This window comes from Netta rufina (assembly GCF_964035555.1).
Source record: "Netta rufina genome assembly, chromosome: 5".
NCBI lineage: Eukaryota > Metazoa > Chordata > Aves > Anseriformes > Anatidae > Netta > Netta rufina.
In genome coordinates, this window is record NC_140128.1 from 54078030 (window position 1) to 54095291 (window position 17262).

The 17262-nt window shown below is 39.9% G+C and overlaps 1 protein-coding gene across 1 annotated transcript in view; it reads left to right on the forward strand.

The window, feature by feature from the left end:
* DYNC1H1 (dynein cytoplasmic 1 heavy chain 1) overlaps nucleotides 1–17262 on the forward strand; it is a 43404-nt gene that overhangs the window by 16113 nt on the left and 10029 nt on the right. Inside the window, exons 26-58 of the mRNA XM_084287459.1 lie at nucleotides 32–226; nucleotides 527–809; nucleotides 1074–1174; nucleotides 2516–2675; nucleotides 2954–3197; nucleotides 3379–3562; nucleotides 4124–4336; nucleotides 4487–4725; nucleotides 4849–5005; nucleotides 5424–5651; nucleotides 5886–6116; nucleotides 6251–6391; nucleotides 6661–6894; nucleotides 7489–7695; nucleotides 7790–7911; nucleotides 8287–8452; nucleotides 8663–8826; nucleotides 9013–9142; nucleotides 9878–10011; nucleotides 10276–10390; nucleotides 10508–10669; nucleotides 10746–10960; nucleotides 11047–11251; nucleotides 11391–11564; nucleotides 11660–11779; nucleotides 11911–12031; nucleotides 12668–12863; nucleotides 13494–13611; nucleotides 14580–14795; nucleotides 15352–15564; nucleotides 15679–15806; nucleotides 16180–16333; nucleotides 17107–17253. Of these exons, the coding sequence (XP_084143585.1) occupies nucleotides 32–226; nucleotides 527–809; nucleotides 1074–1174; nucleotides 2516–2675; nucleotides 2954–3197; nucleotides 3379–3562; nucleotides 4124–4336; nucleotides 4487–4725; nucleotides 4849–5005; nucleotides 5424–5651; nucleotides 5886–6116; nucleotides 6251–6391; nucleotides 6661–6894; nucleotides 7489–7695; nucleotides 7790–7911; nucleotides 8287–8452; nucleotides 8663–8826; nucleotides 9013–9142; nucleotides 9878–10011; nucleotides 10276–10390; nucleotides 10508–10669; nucleotides 10746–10960; nucleotides 11047–11251; nucleotides 11391–11564; nucleotides 11660–11779; nucleotides 11911–12031; nucleotides 12668–12863; nucleotides 13494–13611; nucleotides 14580–14795; nucleotides 15352–15564; nucleotides 15679–15806; nucleotides 16180–16333; nucleotides 17107–17253 (5817 nt within the window). The remainder of the gene's footprint in view (nucleotides 1–31; nucleotides 227–526; nucleotides 810–1073; nucleotides 1175–2515; nucleotides 2676–2953; nucleotides 3198–3378; nucleotides 3563–4123; nucleotides 4337–4486; nucleotides 4726–4848; nucleotides 5006–5423; nucleotides 5652–5885; nucleotides 6117–6250; nucleotides 6392–6660; nucleotides 6895–7488; nucleotides 7696–7789; nucleotides 7912–8286; nucleotides 8453–8662; nucleotides 8827–9012; nucleotides 9143–9877; nucleotides 10012–10275; nucleotides 10391–10507; nucleotides 10670–10745; nucleotides 10961–11046; nucleotides 11252–11390; nucleotides 11565–11659; nucleotides 11780–11910; nucleotides 12032–12667; nucleotides 12864–13493; nucleotides 13612–14579; nucleotides 14796–15351; nucleotides 15565–15678; nucleotides 15807–16179; nucleotides 16334–17106; nucleotides 17254–17262) is intronic.

Consider the following 17262-nt stretch of genomic DNA (forward strand, 5'->3'; position numbering starts at 1 on the left):
CTATCTGATGAGGATTCTTCTTTTCACACAGGCTCAGCTTGTTGTACTGTCAGCCCAGATTGCATGGTCTGAGAATGTTGAGTCAGCCCTCAACGGTATGGGTGGAGGTGGGGACAGCAGTCCTCTCCAGTCAGTGCTGGCCAATGTGGAGGTCACACTCAATGTCCTGGCAGACTCCGTGCTGATGGAGCAGCCACCTCTTCGCAGAAGGAAACTGGAGCACTTGGTAAGTGAAAACCTCCTTTCCTCTTGTGGGTTAAGAGGTGAGGTTTTGTAAAAGGTTAATGAAAAGTCAAATAGTCTGACTTCCCTTTTTTCCTCTAGGGAAAAAAAAAAAAAAAAAAAAAAAAGTTGAATGCAATTTAAGCAGCTACATCAAGCCCTAGTCCTGTAGATGTCTGTAGTTTTTAACTCTGCTCGACTTACTGCATGATACCATATTATAGCATATAAAAGCTGTAGAGTTCCTGGCTTTATTAGTAAAGGCTTGTATTGCTGTGGTCTAATGAGTTGTTTCATTCTCCAGATCACTGAGTTGGTGCACCAGAGAGATGTTACGAGATCGCTGATCAAAAGCAAAGTCGACAACTCCAAATCCTTCGAGTGGCTCAGCCAAATGCGGTTCTACTTTGACCCAAAACAGACAGATGTACTGCAACAGCTCTCCATTCAGATGGCAAATGCCAAATTCAACTATGGTTTCGAGTACCTTGGTGTTCAGGATAAGCTAGTACAGACACCTCTTACAGACCGCTGTTACCTGACAATGACACAGGCCCTAGAGGCAAGACTTGGAGGATCACCATTTGGTACGTTTGTACTGAAGTACAACAAAATCTTGAGACAAGCATATAAACTTCTATTCTCTTTAATTTATAGCTTTAATATAAGGTTTCAGAATGTTTTAAACTATGACATTTAAGAACAAAACAGTCTTTTGGGGAAAGAAGGTATAACCATTTTGGGTTTCTTGCAGGGGACCTTTAGATTCAGCATGCTGGCAGATTACGTAGTTGGGCACTGATAACTCGGACTGTAAACACTGAAGCGTGTCTGTCTCACTTCAAAAATAGGTCCTGCTGGCACTGGTAAAACAGAATCTGTTAAGGCTCTTGGACATCAGCTTGGCCGCTTTGTGTTGGTTTTCAACTGTGATGAGACATTTGACTTCCAGGTAAGCTGTTTGATTTAAAAAATGTAGTCTGTGCTAGCAAGCACTAGAAATCTCTTTAGAAGTTTAAAACAGCCAGCAGTGTTTACTTTTGAAATGATCACCTATAACACTTAACTGAGCAGGTATCCGTGGGTCATACAGACACTCTATAACAAAAAAATGCCTGAAGTAAAATTGTTTGTAGGTGGGGAATGTTCTTCTGATTTTTTTGTTTGTTTTTCTCTTTAGGACTGATAGTTCAATAGCAGCAAATGGAGGGAAAGGAATAGGAAGTACAGGGATGTGGAGCTTAAGACTGGCTTTAGGAAAGTAGCTTAAACTTAAAATTCATCTTGATAGTGCTGGTTTAATGGAGAACAGAGGGGAATTTGAGGCTGCATGATTACCAAATAAACCATGGCAAAGCTAAAGAGTTTGCCTCAGTATGTGAAGGATTACTCAAAACTAAGAAAATTTACCCAGATATTTTAAAATTACTTACATCTTCAAACTGAGAACCAGATGAAATGCTTCAGTCAATTGCAACACAACAGATATCTCAAAATAAAACCTCTGTGAGGTTTTTATTTAAAGAGAAATATAAAGCAAAGACAAGTAATCCTACTCCTTGGACTCCAGTGGGGTGTCCATATGTTCTGTGTTGTGATTTTTTCCTGTACAGCTGTGTTTGATTCATTTAGTCAGTGTTTAGCCTCTAATGGTGGCCATAAGAAAGTACCTAGGGAGGGAAAAGAGCAGGAACACAGTGCTTCATACTCCTTCCTTGCACCCAGTCCCCTTCCTACCACTGACAGTAGGATCCTACCACAGTGGCAGGATCACAAAGTCCCAAGCTGACGTGGGTTATTCTCTATTCATGCTCCAGTGAATCTTTCTCCAGGTACTCATTTCTCTGACTCAATGCACGTACACACTTGCTTCTATAGCATTCTCTAACAAATAGTTCCACAGTATTATTATGCACTTTACAAAGAAGCGACTTCTTTTTGTCTATTTTTAACAATTCCCTGGTTCTTGTATTCAAAAAGATGGTGAACAGATGATTATTGGCCATCCTGAACTACTGTGGCTTTTAGACGTACCGTGTTGTATAGTTCTAGTATCTGCCTTCTGAGAAAGTACTGGAACTGCACCTGGCATTACTATCAACAAGCAAAATAATATGCAATGGGCTTTCACTGTTAGGCGACTACACTGCAGTATTATAGTAATAGAAAGCTGCAAATATCTGAACTTCAGAACCTTGGGTGCACTGTATAAAGCACTCTTCTCTGTTCCTTTTGCCTGTGCATTGGCAAGAATAACTGTGCAACATCAGTGAACTTTCCTCTCTACGCGCAGGCAATGGGACGCATCTTTGTGGGACTTTGCCAAGTGGGTGCATGGGGCTGTTTTGATGAGTTCAACCGACTGGAGGAGCGCATGCTGTCTGCTGTTTCACAGCAAGTTCAGTGCATCCAGGAAGCCTTGCGAGAGCATTCCAACCCCAACTATGACAAGAGTATGTTATTATTTATTCCTTGTAGTATTGTACCATTTCTTTAATATCCTTCATGCTTTTTTGTTGCTCAGTTACATTTTTGCCAAGCAGTCCAATAAGGAAACCACTTCCCATCAAAGATTAAAATCTTGAAGTAATCAAGTATTTGAGTTGCAGAACAAAAGGACGCGCTGTCCATTACTGTAGCAAACTAAATTAGAATACCTGAAGTATGACTGCTGTCCTCGTGGTGACTGAGCACCGGCTCACTTGTAACTAAATGTACCGTCTCTTTTCAGCTGCAACACCAATTACTTGTGAGCTGCTGAACAAACAAGTCAAAGTGAGCCCTGACATGGCTATCTTCATCACCATGAATCCTGGCTATGCAGGCAGATCAAATCTGCCTGACAATTTGAAGAAGTTGTTCCGCAGCTTGGCAATGACAAAACCAGACCGTCAGCTGATTGCCCAGGTCATGCTGTACTCCCAAGGTTTCCGCACAGCTGAAGTCCTTGCCAATAAGATAGTACCATTCTTCAAGTAAGTGACAGGTTTGTTTTGAGATGCTAAATGTTGAGCTTATTGTTCAAATCTGTGATGTTTATTGTACAACATGCTCAGTGAGTTACAAAGATTATTCCAAGTAAGCAGGGGCATATATTTTCTTGAATGCTGCGTTGGTTTCGATTGAGAATCAAATTTTGTCTTTCTTGATTCGTAGGCTTTGTGATGAACAGCTGTCCTCCCAGAGTCATTATGATTTTGGCTTGAGAGCCTTGAAAAGTGTACTGGTCAGTGCGGGTAACGTGAAGAGGGAGAGGATTCAGAAGATAAAGCGTGAGAAAGAAGAGCGTGGTGAAGTTGTTGATGAGGGAGAAATTGCTGAGAACTTACCAGAACAAGAGGTAATTTGTGTGTGAGCTCTTATCTTCTGTGACAGAGTACAGAATGCACACTAAACAGAGCAAATGCTCTGCAGCGTTCATCAATTAATGTTAAGCCATGCAAGCAAAGCAATGTTAGTTACAGGAGGTGATAATTAGATAGCTTAGAAGCACTAAGAAGTGAAATAAGTGTTGAATTTTAGGATTCCTTGAAGAGTAATAAAAGACTTATGAGGTGGTGTGTTCACAACTCTCATTGCTGCCCAGTTCTTTTGAAGTTAATTCAAAACAAAACAAACAAAAAAAAACTCTGTTTTGAGGGTTACGTACCTACAGTTGTATAAATTAAAAGTCAGTAGGAATTCATTGTGTAGTTTCAAAGCTGAGCTGCCTGCTAATGGCTGTTTTTTACCTAGACCATCCTGGTTTGGTGCTTTATCAGTGAAGTGTTCCCCGTCAAACACACTCAGCAACAAAAAAAAAAGTCACACAGAATGGTTTGGGTTGGAAGGGACCTTAAAGATCATCTAGTTCCAACATCCCCACCCCCAAGTCTCAACTAAAACATGATTTTCTCTACAGATCCTGATCCAAAGTGTATGTGAAACTATGGTACCAAAACTGGTTGCAGAAGACATTCCATTGCTGTTCAGTCTCCTTTCTGATGTATTCCCTGGAGTACAGTATCACCGTGGGGAAATGACAGCCTTGCGAGAGGAGCTTAAGAAAGTGTGTCAGGAAATGTACCTCACCTATGGTGATGGCGAAGAAGTTGGTGGCATGTGGGTTGAGAAGGTAAAATGCAAAACTGAAAATGTTGTGGAACTGAAATTAATGTGTTTGTAAGGCTTAACTTCCTTTTTATTATTAAATTATTCATCTCTAAGTGAGCAATACTTAGTGACTACCAAAGTTGAGACTTACACATCATTTTTTCTGTTGCAGGTACTTCAGTTGTACCAGATTACACAGATAAATCATGGGCTGATGATGGTGGGTCCCTCTGGAAGTGGAAAGAGCATGGCTTGGAGAGTACTGCTGAAAGCTCTCGAACGGCTGGAAGGTGTGGAAGGTGTTGCTCACATTATTGATCCAAAAGCAATCAGCAAAGATCACCTTTATGGTACTTTGGATCCAAATACCAGAGAATGGACAGATGGCTTGTTTACACATGTCCTGAGAAAGTGAGTCTTCAAGAGTACGAATGAAAACTGGACGGTAGATTTGTGCCTTGCATGTTCTGGTTTTATTGGGTCTTTGTTGTATATAGCCTGTAAAACTGCAATATAAATTTATTGTAATTACAGAATTATAGACAACGTGAGAGGTGAATTACAGAAACGTCAATGGATTATCTTTGATGGTGATGTAGATCCCGAATGGGTTGAAAACTTGAACTCTGTTTTGGATGACAACAAACTGCTTACTCTGCCAAATGGAGAACGTCTCAGCCTTCCACCAAATGTAATGCTACTTTTTATGTGATACTTGCTTTCATATAAACCTGTTGCTTTTACCTTGATCTGTATTGGTGCCTTTCCCATCACTTGTCACAAGCAGAGTAATACTGATTTCAGGTAGTGGTTAACTAGAGTTAGGAATTTCTGTGGAAACAAACATTTCATGTTATGCTTGTTCTGACCCTGTGAGACAAGTGTGATGAATTATAAGGAAGTCTAGGGTAGCAGGCAATAATGATGAACTTAGTTTGGGATAGTTTAACGCTGTTCTTAATTCTTCAGAGGCTAAATACAGGGTAACTTACTTTAAAAGTTCTGGGTGTGGGTTTGTTTTTTTTTTAGTGTGTATTTGTTTTTTTTGTGTTTTGTTTTGTTTTGTTTTGTTTTTACTTAAAAATCTGTTTTAAATTTCTGCTTTTTAGGTGCGTATCATGTTTGAGGTACAGGATCTGAAATATGCAACTTTGGCTACTGTATCAAGGTGTGGCATGGTCTGGTTCAGTGAGGATGTTCTCAGTACAGACATGATATTCAATAACTTCCTGGCCAGACTAAGAAGCATTCCTCTGGATGAAGGTGAAGAGGAGGCTCAGCGAAGGCGAAAAGGCAAAGAAGATGAGGGAGAAGAAGCAGCATCCCCGATGTTGCAGGTATAGCTTAGATTACATTCTGGGCTAGTGTGTCTGAACACTTGTGTCACAAGTAGTATGGTGTACTTCAAACTTAAGGCAGCTTAATTATACAAAAGCTGACGTCCTGATTTTATTTTTTTTTTAAGAACGTTAAAATAAGAAGCATTTCAAACCTTAAACAAAGTTACTTCCTGCTGCCTGGTAATCAAATGAGAAGCAAATGCTTTAAGCAGTGTTGTTCTCCCCTGACAGATCCAGAGAGATGCTGCAACAATAATGCAGCCGTATTTCACCTCCAATGGCCTCGTAACTAAAGCACTTGAACACGCTTTCAAGTTGGAGCATATTATGGATCTCACCCGGCTGCGCTGCCTTGGCTCTTTGTTCTCAATGCTGCACCAAGCTTGCCGCAACGTAGCCCAGTACAATGCCAATCACCCAGACTTCCCAATGCAGATAGATCAACTGGAGCGTTATATCCAGGTAAATATAATATGCTGCTGGGTGACTCCTGTGTCTGATATGTCAGAATAGTAGCTGGATTTCATTTATCAGTCATTAAGTTTTGTTCCATTACTGTACAATCAAGCAATAACTGCTTTTCTTGCTTCCTGCAGAGGTACCTGGTCTATGCAATTCTCTGGTCTCTCTCTGGAGACAGTCGTCTGAAAATGAGAGCAGAGCTGGGAGAATACATTAGGAGAATCACCACTGTGCCACTGCCAACTGCACCCAACATACCGATAATTGACTATGAGGTAAAACCTTTCTTAAGCCAGAAGTGTTGCTGCTTTGAGGTCTTACAAGTCTGCTTTAGAATTTGGAGCCAAAACTTAAGTTTTATAGTTTCTGGCTTGTCAGTGAACAATGTTCTGATCTACCTGTTCTAATAATCACATCAAATTTGATGCTACTAACTTACTATGATTTTTAATAGTTTATATGTATACGCTAAATTAGATATATATATTAAACAGATCAAACTACGTTCCTGTTCTAAATTCCAATCATGTTTTTGTGTTCTTAGGTGTCCATTACGGGTGAGTGGGTGCCATGGCAAACTAAGGTTCCTCAGATTGAAGTTGAGACACACAAAGTTGCAGCTCCTGATGTTGTAGTACCAACCCTAGACACAGTTCGCCATGAAGCATTGCTGTATACTTGGCTGGCAGAGCACAAACCTCTAGTACTCTGTGGCCCGCCAGGTTCTGGAAAGACCATGACCCTCTTCAGTGCTCTCAGAGCCCTGCCTGATATGGAGGTACACAAGAGAGTGTGTGCGCACGTTTGTACGTGCACGTGTATGTGAATTAAAGGGTAGTAACTAGTCACTTATCTTAAAGATTCAAGCAGTCTTGAGTTAGCACCGAAGTGATTTGCTAGGAATTCAGTGGTGCTTCCACCTCAGTCAGTCATGTGAAAATACAGAAAAAAATAAAAATGATGTTGAGTAGCATTTAAATGTATTTCTCAAGATCCTTAGCCCAAAAGCTACTTCCTGCTATCCAGCTTCAATAATAGAGGAGCATTCCTCCATTTGGTATTTTAAAACCTTGAATAATGTTTAAGAATAGCTCTTGTCCTTCAGTGTATTGAGGTGGCATAACAGTAATATGAAGCTGTAGTGTTCTAAGTACAAGGCTGGGCAGGAGTTTTTGCTGCATTGTAAATGGAAAACCTGTTGTGGGAAGCATACAGTGTACTACAGTCAGTGACCTGAGATGTAGATGATACATGGACATCCACTGTGGAAAGCTAAGCTGTAGCATGCCTGGTTCCAGGGCTCTTAATAAGCTCTTTCAAGCTCTAATGCATTTTGACTTATTTATTTTCTCTTCACTATTCTCTTCTTAAGGTGGTTGGACTCAACTTTTCTAGTGCTACTACACCAGAACTGCTCTTGAAAACTTTTGATCACTACTGTGAGTACAGGCGCACGCCTAATGGAGTGGTGCTGGCTCCTGTGCAGCTGGGAAAGTGGTTGGTGCTGTTCTGTGATGAAATCAACTTGCCAGACATGGATAAGTATGGCACACAGAGAGTCATATCCTTCATTAGACAGGTTTGTTTTCCTTTGTAATTAACTATATCATAACAGTTATCTTCACAGAAACTTAATGGTACACTGATTTTGGTTTTGTTTTGTTTTCTTCCAGATGGTGGAGCATGGAGGATTCTATCGTACATCAGACCAGACATGGGTGAAACTGGAGAGAATTCAGTTTGTTGGTGCATGTAATCCACCTACTGATCCTGGAAGAAAACCTCTCTCACACAGGTAATGTACCTAGTAAACAACTGTGTAGCTACAGAATAGGGGGGTCAAAACTGAAGCATTGACTATGGAATCCATTCTTAAACACTTACTTAATACCAGTTGTGCTCAAGTTGTGTTCTTTGCTTTTGAACTAACTACTAGTCAGTTCTTATCCTGACTGACAGTCAATGGCCTCATTGTATTTCTTGAATAACCTGTCTAACGTGCAATGGGTACATCAGAACGCTTTTTGGTCCAAGGCAGTAAGGATCAACTAACAAACTGCAGTTAATGTTGGGAATTTTTAATAAAACTGTGATTTAATTTTGATTTAAAAAAATAATAATATAGACTGTTACTTGACTTTCTGGACTATCAAATATGCTAATCTTTCAGATTTTTGCGACATGTTCCTGTGGTTTATGTGGACTATCCTGGGCCAGCTTCACTTACTCAGATATATGGAACATTCAATCGTGCGATGCTAAGGCTGATCCCATCACTTCGCACATACGCAGAACCTCTCACTGCTGCTATGGTAGAATTCTACACAATGTCTCAGGTAATTTGTTGAATACAACCTCAAATTCTAATCGGTCTTACTTTTGGCCAAATCACTTAAGGTGTATTGTTTCCCTTAATATGTATGGGGCTAGCAAAGTAATATATGGCAATTCAAGGACTGTAAAATGGGGCAGAATTCTGGGACAAAGTAACAAGTATATTATATTTTTATATATAACTAATATGTATTATGTATTTGCATTTTTAGGAAAGATTCACTCAAGACACACAGCCACACTACATCTATTCACCTCGTGAAATGACTCGATGGGTGAGAGGTATATTTGAAGCATTAAGACCACTAGAAACCTTACCAGTTGAAGGCCTTATCAGGATTTGGGCCCATGAAGCTTTACGTCTCTTCCAGGACAGGTAAGAAACATGAGATGGGGGGCTATAGGGGGTGGAACTTGGGGACGGGACAACAAAAAAACAAGCACAGAATGAATTTTCCCCTACTCCTCCAGCTTTCATTTGCAGACCAAAGTTCATGTTATGTAGCTGGAGCGTATCCTTCCACTAGAGTATTTGTAGTCACGGATGTTTTTCTTTATCCAGGCTTGTAGAAGACGAGGAGAGACGCTGGACAGATGAGAACATTGACATGGTTGCTCTGAAACACTTCCCCAATATTGACAAGGAAAAAGCTATGAGCAGACCTATCTTATACAGTAACTGGCTGTCAAAGGTAATAACTAAAAAAAATAGAATAGTTTGGGAGCAATTGACTGATGCAGCTTTTATGACTGTATTAGCATGATAATCAGTGTCTGTAATTTTATTAAGCTGATTTCTGAGAAGTTTTTACTATGGATATCTGAAGTAAATCACTACAAAGTTAGTAGCTGTTATTGCAAGGGTGCTGTTTGTAAGTTCTACCATAGCATATAAAGGCAGTTTGAAATAATGTTTCTCTAGAATAGGGTAACATTTCTAGAAAGTTGCTAATATTTACTGCGTATGGAATCTCTTGGATACGGTGTGACCTTCAAACAACTCTGATACTGTAAATTGTATAGTGGACTGTCTCACAATCTGAATTGATACAGCTGGGCAATCTGTAGAAATCCTGCTGGATGAAGGCAAAGGTCCTTCTAATCTGCTACCCTTAGGCATTTGCTCTTGGTCAGAGAAAGGCTGTTGGAATGGGGAAGTGAGGGGAAGCAAGTCTTGCAGTGTCTGGCAGCTCAGGCTCAACTTATCATAGATTCAGTGTTTCAACCCCATGCTGCTGTCTGTGGCCCTCTAAGCTGTGGACAGACATGCTCCTGGGCAAGTTAAATGTGTACAGCATTTTTAAGTTTTAGTAGGGGATTGCTTTATTAGATACTCTAATATTTCTGCTTTCATCTAGTAAACAATTGATTGCTAAGCAAAATACCCTTAATCTTAACGTCCATACTGTATTGACTGATTCTTCTAGGATTATATTCCAGTGGATCAAGAAGAATTAAGAGACTATGTGAAAGCCAGGCTTAAAGTCTTCTATGAAGAAGAGCTGGATGTACCGCTTGTTCTGTTCAATGAAGTCTTGGATCATGTGTTAAGAATTGACCGGTAAGTTGAGACTTTGGTTGCTGTTCATGTACATCTTATTTAGAGACTTTTTCTAAAACAGAGAAGCCTCTGTAGAGTCTAGGAAAGGAGCTTGATCCCATTCCTTTCCATAGATGACCTACTTCAACCCTTCAGAGAGCAGGATCCTAGCTGGAGAGATGTGTGTTGTCAGTTGTAGTGCTAGCTTGAAGTATAGGTACTCAGGGAAAAACTTCAGTGAGTTGATAACGTTTGACCAAACGTACTCATTTGTTCTTTTTTCAGAATCTTCCGTCAACCACAGGGCCACTTGTTGCTCATTGGAGTCAGTGGAGCAGGGAAAACAACCCTCTCAAGATTCGTTGCCTGGATGAACGGTTTGAGCGTCTACCAAATTAAGGTTGGCATGCTAATTTTACTCAACAAAGACTATGTCAAAACTCATGCTTCCTAAATATCTGCCCCTAAGAAATCCCACTAGAAGAAAACATAAATAACAAATGTTAAATCTTTCCAGGTTCACAGAAAATACACAGGTGAAGATTTTGATGAAGACTTGAGGACAGTACTGAGACGTTCTGGCTGTAAAAATGAAAAAATAGCTTTCATAATGGATGAGTCAAATGTATTGGATTCTGGATTCCTGGAGAGAATGAATACTCTCCTAGCCAATGGAGAGGTAAGAAGATTTTAAGTAAATTCTTTAAGTGGCTTTTTACAACTGTAAGATGCTACAATATTATCTTTTGAATTAGGTTCCTGGTCTCTTTGAAGGAGATGAATATGCCACCCTCATGACTCAGTGTAAAGAAGGAGCACAGAAAGAAGGTCTAATGTTAGATTCACATGAAGAACTCTACAAATGGTTCACCAGCCAGGTTATTCGCAATCTCCATGTTGTGTTCACTATGAATCCATCGTCTGAGGGCCTGAAGGATAGGGCAGCTACCTCTCCTGCACTCTTCAACAGGTAATTGCTGTATATCCCCCTGTACATTATAAATACTATTAAAACAGTATTTTGGGGAAGCCTTCACAAATGCTTTTGTATTTCAGGTGTGTCTTGAACTGGTTTGGAGACTGGTCCACTGAGGCACTGTACCAAGTTGGCAAAGAGTTCACGAGCAAAATGGATCTTGAGAAACCAAATTATATCGTGCCTGATTACATGCCTGTTGTGTATGATAAGCTACCACAACCACCATCACACAGGGAGGCTATTGTTAATAGCTGTGTGTTTGTTCATCAGACTCTTCATCAGGTATGTTTGCTTAACATTGCTGAACTTGTGCTGATCGCTGTGCCACAGCATCGTGCACCAGTTCCCTAAAAAGCATGATTTTGGGCACTTAAATAGCATTAAAACCAATGCATAATCAACAATTCCTTCTTCCCTAAAGGCTAATGCTCGTCTGGCAAAACGAGGAGGCAGAACCATGGCAATCACACCACGCCACTATTTAGATTTCATCAACCATTATGCCAACTTGTTCAATGAGAAGCGAAGTGAATTAGAGGAACAGCAAATGCATTTGAATGTTGGCCTTAGAAAAATCAAGGAAACAGTTGACCAGGTACTTATCTTTAAAACTACCTTTTATAAGGCTTGGAGTGATAAAATAGATCTCCATGTTTAGTCTGAGTTCTCCCATCTTACTCTCTGTCTTAGGTGGAAGAATTGCGGCGTGACCTAAGAATAAAGAGTCAGGAACTGGAAGTGAAGAATGCAGCAGCCAATGACAAGTTGAAAAAGATGGTGAAAGATCAGCAGGAAGCCGAGAAGAAAAAGGTAAAAATCTTTGTTAAATCTCTGTAAGCAGTAAATATTCTTGTTTCTAAAACATTAGAGCCTATAGAGGAAATACTTAAGGAAGTTCAACTTGTAAAAAGCAGTGTTTTCTCTGTGAAACTTCTACCTAGGTCATGAGTCAGGAGATCCAGGAACAGCTGCACAAGCAGCAGGAGGTCATTGCAGACAAGCAGATGAGTGTGAAAGAAGACCTTGACAAGGTGGAGCCTGCTGTCATTGAAGCTCAGAATGGTATGTGAGCATATGAAAAGATAACACTGTGGGACTGGAACTAGAACTGAAGTATATGGGAATGTGTTTTGGTGTGGTCTGAGCTGGTCCTGTCTGATAATAGTGTCAGCTCTTAACATGGAGCTGAACAATGTTGCAGAAATTCCTAGTATTTGAGCTCTGATTTTGTATTGTTAGTAGTACTGAGCTGATACTTGATACTCATTATGACTTGTGGCTTTGTTTCTGGCAGACCAGGTAGAGTTATTCAGTCTATGTATTCATAACAAAAGCTCGTAATCAGAAAGGCTGATGATGCCTTATTATGGCAAAGACAGCTTATGCTAAAACTCTCCCTTTGTAAAACTGGGTAGAAGAAACATTCTTATTATAAAGCTTTAAATAAATAATTTTAAGGCAGCAAAATAAGTTGCCTGTGGCCAGTTGGCAGGTTAACTTTTGTAAAAGTTTGTATTGTGATACAGTAGTTTTGATTGATATCCAGTACTATCTACTTCCGTTAAAAAAAAAAAAAAAAAGCTCAGCTTCCTTTTGGAAACTTGAAGCATTTTTATAGATCCACAGTACTTGAACAGACTTCAGTAACTGTTTGTTTTCCTCCCAATCAACTTTCATCACCTTTCTGGCATTGGTTAGCTGTGAAGTCGATAAAGAAACAGCACCTGGTAGAAGTCCGTTCTATGGCTAATCCACCTGCAGCAGTGAAGCTGGCACTGGAGTCCATCTGCCTGCTGCTCGGTGAGAGTACAACCGACTGGAAACAAATACGGTCCATCATCATGAGAGAGAACTTCATTCCAACCATTGTTAACTTCTCTGCTGAGGAAATCAGGTAAAGTGCAAATGTGCATTACATGGATAAACTATTCACAAAGGCGTGGTAGGTTGTAATTGGACTTTTTCTCTAATTGCTTTAGTAGCACTGGACTTCTTTTGAGACTGATTTACTCCTGCTTGTAACGATGGCTTGTAATGTAGGTGGTACAGGAAACAGACCACTGCAGCAAAGGTGTATCATGCACACTGGGACAAAACAACTGCTATTGAATAACTTCAAGGCAGAATTTCAAATCTGTATGCTGCTGTGCAAAGCCATGTTACTAGCTGAGACTAGTTTTCCAGGAGTAACTGAACAGGTTGTTCAGGCTGACCTAGGTGTCCTAACATCTGAGCAGGTTAGAGTACAGACCTCCTGAATTCCCTTCCAACCCCAAATTATTCTGTGATCCTGTGAGCAGTTAAGCAGTTAGTGATCAACTAGTTACAAGAATATGTTAAATATCCTTATATCGCTGACATGCTGATACAATTTCTGACAATTTCTGATACAATGTCTTGAACTAATTAAAACATCAGCAAAATTGCTAGGAAATATTCTTGCCAATTGCGAAAGATAAACCACGGAACACCTACATGCCAACATTCAGTGGACTCATGCTGTTTCTAAAAACTTCTCTTGCAGTGATGCCATCCGGGAGAAGATGAAGAAAAACTACCTGTCGAATCCAAGTTACAACTACGAAATTGTAAACAGAGCATCGTTGGCCTGTGGGCCTATGGTGAAATGGGCAATTGCACAGGTAAAGTCAGTACTGTAGGAAAGCAAATGGAAGGTGAAGAGTGAGCCTGAAGGCATGTGACAAGGGTCTAAAGGCTCTGAATTTACCTCTATTCAGCTAAACTTTGCAAGCTATTTTGCTTCAAAGACATTGGTAGAAGGTTCATATGGATGCATTTGGGTTGTGTAGTACTGTGCCAGAGAACTAATTGGCAGTTGTGGTATACTTTTTGTGCCAAGAAACGTTTGCTTTACAGCAAACAGTAGGTGTTCCTTTCTCTATAGTGTGATCTTACAGGACAGTTACTTTGAGTTTTCAGCAAGACAAATGCTGGAAAATGCACTGCAGTCCTCTTAGTGAAACTTCTGTTGTCTCCATCTAGCTTCACAGTAGGGTATGCTCACAGGACAGCTCTGTTAAGGTCTTTTAGTTAGACTTTTCAGTACTTGAATGGTTTCCTAAAGGAAACAGGTTTTGGGGAAGGTGCCCCCAGTGTGAGATACCTGAGGGTGGTTTTACTCACCTGCTGATGTTCAACACAACAGTATGCTTGGCTTGCTAAAACTGTGGCTTCTATGAATGGTAGTGATGTGTAGAAATTCAATTTAGCTTCAGTCTTGCCAATTGCTCCTATCTTAATTGTTCTGTGGCTTGGCTATTCTAGGAGAGGCAGGTGACCTCAGTACTGGCATGAACATCTGCTTAAGTATTTCAGCAAAACAGTGTCACACACTAACCAATGTGGTCTCAATCTCTTGTGTGTCTACAGAGCAATTGCAAAATTGCTTTTGTTCTTGGACTTGGTTTAAACTAAAGTCTTAGAAATTGGTAGACAGTCCTTAGTTTCTGTTAAGCTGCCCTTAATTCTTCTACAGATCGCAGTTACTTAAGCTTGAAAAGATGGAATTGCTAGTGTATTCCTGCATGCTGGGGTTCTTGTTAACACATTTCAATTTAGAAAGCATAAAGGACTTATTTACCGTTTGCAGCTTAACTATGCTGATATGCTGAAAAGAGTAGAACCTCTACGCAATGAACTGCAGAAGCTGGAGGATGATGCCAAAGACAACCAACAGAAAGCAAACGAAGTGGAGCAGATGATTCGTGATCTCGAGGCCAGCATTGCACGTTACAAAGAAGAATACGCTGTACTGATTTCAGAGGCTCAGGCTATTAAGGCAGACTTGGCTGCTGTAGAAGCAAAAGTAAGACCTTTTATGATTTTCCATTCCTTCACCTTTGACAGTTCGAAATTGAACCATTCTTCAAAATTCCTTCTGATGAGGAAACTGGGCTGCTGCTTCTTTACAGTGCATATGAGCTATCTCTTTCATCCCTAGATATCATCAGCTTCTTAAGCTATTGAAACTTGGCTAGAGTTAGACATGTCAGCTCATGTTGCTAGTTAATTAACAAGACAGTTCACAGCAGGCTTAAAATAAACGGGAAGCCTTTGGAAATAGTCATGCTTGTAGTGTAATATTGCAGTAGGACTTTCATTTTTTTGAAGAATTTCTTCATGTATTTGGTCTAATCCACTAGCGTGTCACTACTATGCCACTACTTAACCTTTTAAACTCTTCAAGATAACAGTTGAATACCAACATAGTAAATTAACACTGGAGTGTAGAAGCACAAATTTAATTTAATTCTAAGCTTTTAATTTTAAATTGGACTTAGATTCAGTATAAGTAGTGTCCCTGGAGACATTTAATACTATAAGAAAACATCATCTAAAGACACTGCTTCACTTATTTCTAGGTCAACCGTAGTACAGCTCTTCTCAAGAGTCTTTCTGCTGAACGTGAAAGATGGGAGAAGACAAGTGAAACTTTCAAGAACCAGATGTCCACTATTGCGGGAGACTGCTTGCTTTCAGGAGCTTTTATTGCCTATGCTGGTTACTTCGATCAGCAGATGCGTCAAAACTTGTTCACTACATGGTCTCACCATTTGCAACAAGCAAATATCCAGGTAAAGATAGCATCATGACAACTTAACCATAAATCAATTCTCTGTACCACCTAAAGAAGTTTTAAGATTGCTAAGAATCTCTAGTCAAATGCTAATGGTATGTTCTTCTTGCAGTTCCGTACAGACATTGCAAGGACAGAGTACCTTTCCAACGCAGATGAGCGGCTTCGCTGGCAAGCAAGTTCTCTCCCTGCAGATGACCTGTGCACTGAGAATGCCATTATGCTCAAGCGGTTCAACAGGTATTTCATTCTGAGACACAGAATTCTAGAACAGCATTCTCACAGCAGGCAGGCTCTTGTGCCTTTCAAAGAATTCACAACTCTTTCAGAGCACTGTTTAATTATTGTGAGAGCTTTTAATGTTTATAAAAGCTACTCAACCAAATGTAAACACAAAAGTTCTCACTCGTCTCTGCTTGCCTCTTTTGTTGCACTTAGGTGATGACTTAGGTTGGCTTGAACTGAAATCTGAAATAAGTCCTTGAACTTGTCCAACATATCTTCATATGCAAGCTTTTAGAGTTGTGACTAACAGTGCAATGTAAATTCATAAAAATGCTTAGTTGTTTGCAGTCAAAACCCAAATAATGAGTGTGTTTGATTGTTAACTTAGGTATCCATTGATCATCGATCCCTCTGGGCAAGCTACAGAGTTTATCATGAATGAATACAAAGACCGTAAGATAACTCGTACTAGTTTCTTGGATGACGCTTTCAGGAAGAACTTGGAAAGTGCACTGAGATTTGGTAACCCGCTTCTTGTCCAGGTTTGTTCCATGATCATGTAGAAACTACTTACAATTCTTGAATTCTTCTCTGTGTACTAGAAAAATTTGCAGTTTTTCTGTTAGTAAGATGCAAATAACTTCATTTTCCAACCATTATTAATTAATACTGAGTAGAATGTGAAGAGTTAGTCCTGAGAAAAATAAAACTAGTGAGATAAGCAGGCAGAAGACACTACCTTTTTCTACTATTTCAAGATCAAATGCTTTTATTTTCAAGTGTTCTTTCCGTACTTTCACTCATTTTAGACTTGAAGCTTGTCTATTCCTTTGTTCCCACGTGCTGTCTCTGCTTGTAGTTAATAGTGGCTAATATGCATAGCTATCCAGAATTAAATCTACTCTGAGTAGCAGGAAGAACTTCCAGTAATACAAAGAACTAGGCAACTAGGAATAGTTGGCTTCCACTTCTGAGATTTTTTGTTTCTTAGCATAGAAGTGGGAAAATAAAGGGTTAGCTCACAGATGAGATCAGCAACTGTTGCTTGTGCTGCTTAGAATAGGGCCTATTATGTATTAATACTAACACAACCAGACCATTAACAGTGCTCCCCTACTGAGGCCTTGTATGGTAATGGCCTAAACTCTGGGCTTGTGTAACTCAGCTACAAATCTAAAGCTTCTAAATGTGATCTGTATTCCAAACTGAATGCACGTTGATCACTACCAGACCATTAGTTGTAGCTGGATTGGGATTGTTAGCTAGAGAACACTAGGAAAATAACAAATTCTCTCTCACACATCTCTGTTTTTAGGATGTGGAGAGCTATGATCCAGTTCTGAATCCCGTTCTGAATCGTGAAGTCCGGAGAACTGGAGGCAGAGTTCTGATTACACTGGGAGACCAAGATATTGATTTGTCACCGTCCTTCGTTATCTTCCTCTCCACCAGAGATCCAACAGTAAGCAAA